This window comes from Physeter macrocephalus, chromosome 19 (genome assembly GCF_002837175.3).
Source record: "Physeter macrocephalus isolate SW-GA chromosome 19, ASM283717v5, whole genome shotgun sequence".
Lineage (NCBI taxonomy): Eukaryota > Metazoa > Chordata > Mammalia > Artiodactyla > Physeteridae > Physeter > Physeter macrocephalus.
Window position 1 is genome coordinate 28,168,981 of NC_041232.1, and position 6,379 is coordinate 28,175,359.

Below are 6,379 nucleotides of genomic sequence, written 5' to 3' on the forward strand. Positions count from 1 at the left end.
AGTTGTGAACATTAGTGAATAGCATCTGTTTGTGCCCCGGCTTTTGATTTTTTTGGATGTAGACCCAGGAGTGGAATTGCTGGGTGGTATTGTAGTTCTATGCTTAAAACTCTTGAGAAACTATCAAAGTGTTTTACATGGAGGAGGAGGCTGCATTTTTCTTATCTAAGACACTCAAAAGATTAAGATGTGGAGTTTTGGAAAAATATTGTCAAATATGTAATTTATAACTGCACAAATAAGTGTGGCAACTCAACTGTCATTCATAAATACAAAATTTTATTTGCATTTCATTAGTGTAGAAAGACCACAATGCTTCTCATATCACAACACTCAAGACACGCCAAGTTATTCAAATACATAATGACTTATTTACCTTGACTAAACAACAGTGCAGTTTAAGAAAAGATATACCAAAGATAAGAGTTCACAAATTCATTATCAGACCGGGGTGGGGGGGGGGGGGAGAACACAGTCTAGGCTTAACAGGAATAAGCTTCACCATCAAGGGGAGAAGTTTTATCATTACAAAGGTATATAGAATGTTTAGGCAAATACAGGTACGTTCTTTGATATAGTAAAATGTATCTCTTTAAAATTCCTTTAAACAAGATTTGTTTAGGACAGCAGTGTTCTTTTTAAATCTTCTATAGTTTCAAAAACACTTCTTTACTGAATCTTTGTAGTTCTGAAAAGCACAGGGTATGTCCATCAGGAAACCAGAGAGATTCGGGCCTCGGGACCAATTCAAGTCCTACCTTCTAACTAGTCATATTTTACCAGTAATACGTAATGTGAATAAATAACCTTCAAGACGGCTATGAATGGGCTTGCTTTGTGGGAAACACTCCAACACTTCAAAGATGCTACGGCTGGGAGAAATGTAAATAAAGAAAAAGCATTCAAGATCACTTCCCCGCCCCCCGCAAAAAAAAAGTCTTTAGTTTTACAAATTTTCTTTAAAACAGTAAGCAAAGCACCACGTTCTTTCTTCTTATCAGAATATCTCTGTCCTCATAATATAATTAACAAGGACAATTATTTATTTCAAGAAACATTATAGCTCTCATTTCTCCTGTTCTTCGTATTAGAAGTACTACGTTTCCCAGTGTACATACACTAGGCACTGGGATAATGCATGAAATATAACAATTTGGAGGGAAATATGTCATTTATAACCAAAACTTACCCAGGATTGCATATCTGCGTATTTACAAGTTAGTGTATAGCTCTGACTTGGATTACAAAGTGCGAAAGGAAATGGTCAAAATGATTGTAGTGCAGAATGGAACCTTTCCCCTCTCCAGGAATCGCTCCCACTTTGTCTCCAAAGTAGCGAATCAACAGCATCGGACGTGTGGTCTGGGTGGAGGCAGTTCTGGTGGGATCTCAGGCTCTGGTTGTAAGGAGAGGATGCTATTGGACAGCTCGTTCCTTAGCATGTCCAGAGGCATCTGAGGATAAAGAAAAAGACAAGTACATTTTAACCCAACAATGTATATGTAAAGACTACAAATCGTACCATTATAGAAGACCAAAGTATTTTTTATAGAAAACTCTTCAATCATCGGGATTTAATTAGGCATGAAAATATTAAGCCAAAACCTAATTAACAGGTTCAGGGAGCTTCAATCATCACACAAACGCTGTGCAGCCTATTTCACACCCTACAGCAGAAGAGAGCCGATGGACCTCATAAACATTTATTTTCACAGTCCAGTATAATGGAAACATAACGTACCAAAAAATGAAAAAACAGTTCTGTGTTCTCCGGGGTTATACCATTACTAAAGAAAGAAGCACCTTCTCCTGGTAATTGTACAGACAGCCATTGTATTAGAAGCTTCTGAATTACGTTTGAACCGAGCCGATTATGTGTAACAGTAATACAAATACACTTAAAGATCTCACTAAGAAATCTCTGGAAGCCCAAAGACGCCTGAACAAAGTGCTGCTGTCCAGTGAAGCCATCTTCCTGCCACCTGGCGCCACAAAAGGCCCCGGGACGGCCTCAGGCCCCGCCGGACAGCAGGGCCCCAAGGCGGGGCAACGCCTCCACTGTCTGTACTTAACCCGCCTCCACTGTCTGTACTTAACTCAGTCCTTTGTGGGAAAACTCCAACGAGAGAGGAGCAAAAGTCAAATAACACGGCCTGCGGTCACACCCGCTCCCCAGACCACGTGTGAGGCTGAGCGAGGACTGGAACGTGGCACTAGGGACGTGGGGAAAGGCTGCCACGGCAGCGAGCTGGCTCCTTGGGCCGGGTCCTCGCCCCCTTGGCCTTCAGCCTGACGATGACCCCCGTGCTTCCTTTTCCACGTAAAAGTTTCCCAACCAAAAAATAGCAAAGGAAACAATGAACAGGTTTCAGATGAAACGCTTTCACGACGTACGATTCTCTCTTTTTACCTTTTTCAGGATGTCATCAACAAGCTTCAGGAATATTTCGTCCACGTTGAAGTTATCCTTGGCACTTGCTTCACAGAACCGCATCCCAGTTATCTGCTGTGCAAACTAAGAAAACAAGTTATTTTTCTCTGCGGGGATGCAACACAATCTAATGTACAAGCACGGGGCCTGTGACGGGGGACGGACAGCTCTGGGGCTTCGGCTTTCAGGGAAGGGCTGGGACGAAAGGCCTGGAAAGTCCTGTTTACCCTCAAATGTAAAGTTCACAAGTGTAGCCAATTTCCTACATGATAAGAAAACAACAAAACAAAATCTGTAAGGTGACGCCAAGTCAAACTACGTGCCCAAGTTTCTAAACTGTAGTGTATCTGACATTTAAAACATGAATATCACCGTTTCTCCACGGAAGGTCAGAGTGAGAGAAAAACCACGAAAGCGATTATATAGTTTAAAAGAATATTTCTCTGTATAAGATGTCAGGTGAGATACTAAATAATGCAGGATACACTAATGTGTTTTTCTCCCCTCCATTTCAAAATGAATTTAAAGGAGCAGGAAGTTAACAAAAGCAAATGAATAAGAAGGATGCAACTGAGTGATTACTTTTTTAAAATTATGAAATAATTATAAAGTCATTTATTAAAAGGGAAAGCACACGGAGTGCTCACTGTACAGAGAGTGGGTGCTGAGACCCCCTCTCTGCCCCCCTTTCCTCACCTTTTCACCTTGTTGTCTGCTGATTTCTCTGTCAGTTTCACAGTCCAACTTATTTCCAACTAAAAGAAGCTCTGCGTCTTCTGAAGCGTACTGTGGGATTGTAAAAGAAGCTGCATTTCAAAGACAGGCACATCACACACGACGGGAAACATAAACCAAGGCAACACATCTCACCCTTCCGACCACCTGCTTCACGATCTCTGAGCATCTACTCTGTCCCGGGCAGGGTTCCTGCCGGGCTCACAGCAACGTGGTCACAGGCCTGACGAACCACAACGTTCTCAGTGCTTGACCCATGATTCCTAAGAATCTATCCTAGGGAAATGACTCAAAATATAGGCAAAGTTTTACACTTAGTTGAAAAAAATCCTAAAAATCCCACAAAGTAGGTGAAGAATGAAATAGAGTACACAAAAGAATGAAGCCATAAACAAAACAAAAGCTTCGGAAGAATATTAAGATGACACAGGAAGGCCCCTGTGACAGAATATTTAGTTAAATAAGCAGGGTGTAAAACTAAATGGAATAGGGACCCAATCCAGTTTTTCTGGATGACAGAACTAAAGATTTTTAAAATTTACTTTTGTGCTTTTCTTGGTTTTCTAAATTTTCTATAATGACAAGGTATCACTAATTTTATAATGAGGAAAAGTTAAGCTCCATTTCTAAGTTTAAAAAAAAAACAGCAGCCCCTAACATGGAGGCCACTGCCTTCGGTTTTAACTCCATCCCTCGGTTCTGTGCTGTCAGCTGGCAGCGAGGGCGCCCCTGTCTGAGGTCCTTAGGAGCGTACTCCGTGGCTTCAGCTGGGGAGGACATCACATCCGGAGACTCGCCATCCCAGAGCCCAGACCCGCCCCGGGTCCCGACATCTCCGTAACCCTGGCAACCCTGGTCCCTAACACACTTTAAAGAGGCACGCATTGAAAATGTGCTTAGTAAGACCTGCAAAGGAACATTCTCCAACATCATCTAACAGATGGGTTTAATAAAATTTGTAAACAAAATCCAATTTATAATATACTAAGTGTGCTTGTTATACAAAGGAACTAAACATCAAATTACTGAATAAGGGGGAAAAAAACTCTCAAAATGTGGCCACTGTTGACCACATCTCACCCTCAGCGGCTGTGTCGTCTACATGTGTATTTTGGGTCCCCGTTTCTCAGAGGGGAACCCACAGATTACATTATTCATAGAGACCGGGGTTGTCTCTATATAGTCAAGTGTGGTCCAAAGGATAAACTCTTCTTTAGTTCAAAGTGAGGAGGTGAAGGCCATCTCTCATTTGAGGGCAGAGGTCCCGTGGTGACCAAGGCCCTTGGCATCTCCCATGGGCACAATGAAGACGGCTGTCCCTGGGAGGCTGTCTCTCTGTGGACACTCACAAAGCGAGCGTCCAAGTGAACTTTCTGCAGAAACAAGGAGTCCTGAATCTGATTCCACGGATGCAGCCGGACAGTGTGCAATGAGCATGTCTGGGCTTTGAAGTCACATAGCCCAGGTACCAGAATAAAAATCCTGGCTCTATTATTTATAAGGGGATCCTGGAGACATTTTAGTTCTTCTCTGCCTCATCTATGATGCAGGGCTATATACCTACTTTGAATGCTGTCATCTGGATTAAATGACATTCAGGATGGAAAAACATGCTCCATAAATGTTTCCCTTCTTCCTTTTGTAATGATTAACACCTACAAGCAAAGAGTTCACATCTGAGAGGGAAATGCAACACCTACCTTATCAATCATCTTCATCCATTTTGGCAAATCATCAAATGTCTCCTTCTTAGTGATATCATACACTAATATGATCCCCTTGGCACTTCTGTAATAAGCTGAGGTAATGCTGTTGAATCTCTCCTGACCTGCTGTGTCCCTAAGAAACAGCAGCAGAAATTAGTTTCTGAACAACAGGAAGAGCCTCAGCCCAATTGTGAGTAACTCCTCACACATCTTTGCATATATTCACTCTTAGTGGGGGTAGCTTTTCTGAGCTAGGTACATCCAAACAAAATCATAAGGAAGCCCCAATTTCTTTCAAACCAAGATTCTGAAAAGAAGTAAATGCCGTGTAAAATGGTGGAAAGTATAACACACCATAAACTAGGCGGTTACCAACAACGACAAAATGCACGGATGATAAAAGATTTAAGCCTAGAACTCTTTTAACTGAACTCGATGGTGAATATCTGATTTTGCTGATGGAGTCCCCACTAATGAAAAACGCTACAGAATTGGTCTTGTTATCTTCTTAATGCCTCCAGAGTAAGTGATCAAAGGCAAAGGGAGAAGAGGTACCAAATAGCTTTGCAAATAACCAAGCTCATCACTCTCTGACTGCCACCGTGAAATCTAAAGCTTTATTTCCTCTCCAGGAAAAGTTGTCCGTTTCTACATGAAGATATACGCACACTAATAGTGCACAGAAGCTGGCTGAAACCCATTTTCTAAACCTAAAAAGCCAAGAACCTGCTTGAGAATCATCACAAATTTACAAAGGAGGCTCAACAGAGCAGGCCTTCTGATCAGGAAAACAATCTTTAGTTTTTCCTGAAGAACCCTAACTCACGGCATACTCCCCGGGCCACGTGACACGGGTAGCTCGTGGCGGAGGAAGCGAAGGGGAGGTGGGGTACACAGAAAACGGGGTTCTCCCCTGCAAGGCGCCCACAGCCTCTCACAGGACAGCATGTGAGCTTCTGAAATGGGGAGACGGTGTGACACCTCTTCCCAACGCATTGGATGGGGTGAACCTGTGGGGCCGTGTCCCTAAAACACATACCGCAAAGGTGCTGTAACTTACGGCTTTTTTGTTTGTTTGTCTTTTTGCGGTACGCGGGCCTCTCACTGCTGTGGCCTCTCCCGTTGCGGGGCACAGGCTCCGCCACCAAATTAACTCCGTTTAGGGATATGTCATTATGCCCAAACAAACAACGAAGCTCGCTGGCAAATTCATTTTCACATAAAGCAAGGCCACTTGCTTTGCTCCAGAGGCTGTAAGACTGCCCTGTGCCCTTGGCTGGAAGGCCCAGGACCTGAGGCCAGTCTGTTTTGTCCACCAGGGTCCAGTGGATGCCTGGCCCACTGCGGGCCCTCGATCCACAGGTGTTGAACAAAAGGTTACATGGGTAAAATGCAGAAAGTGGACGCCACTTCAAGGCAAAACAAACTTTATTTTATTTTTTTTGATGTGGACCATTTTTTTTTTTTTTTTTTTGGTACGCGGGCCTCTCACTGTTGTGGCCTCTCT

At 43.1% G+C, this 6,379-nt stretch overlaps 1 protein-coding gene across 2 annotated transcripts in view; it reads right to left on the bottom strand.

Annotated features, from left to right (window-relative positions):
• Nucleotides 1–243: 243 nt before the first annotated feature.
• The window catches only part of RAB12 (RAB12, member RAS oncogene family), a 31,623-nt gene continuing 25,487 nt past the window's right edge, over nucleotides 244–6,379 (bottom strand). The window contains exons 3-7 of one of the 2 annotated variants that reach the window (XR_003677140.2): nucleotides 4,867–5,005; nucleotides 3,128–3,217; nucleotides 2,411–2,515; nucleotides 1,190–1,454; nucleotides 244–872 (exon numbers count right to left, since the gene is read on the bottom strand). Coding sequence is in view for 1 of the 2 variants with exons in the window: in XM_024120808.2 (XP_023976576.2) it covers nucleotides 1,341–1,454; nucleotides 2,411–2,515; nucleotides 3,128–3,217; nucleotides 4,867–5,005 (448 nt within the window). In the remaining variant the exon portion in view is untranslated. Of the gene's footprint in view, nucleotides 1,455–2,410; nucleotides 2,516–3,127; nucleotides 3,218–4,866; nucleotides 5,006–6,379 lie in introns of both variants that reach the window. The other variant, XM_024120808.2, reaches the window with a different exon arrangement.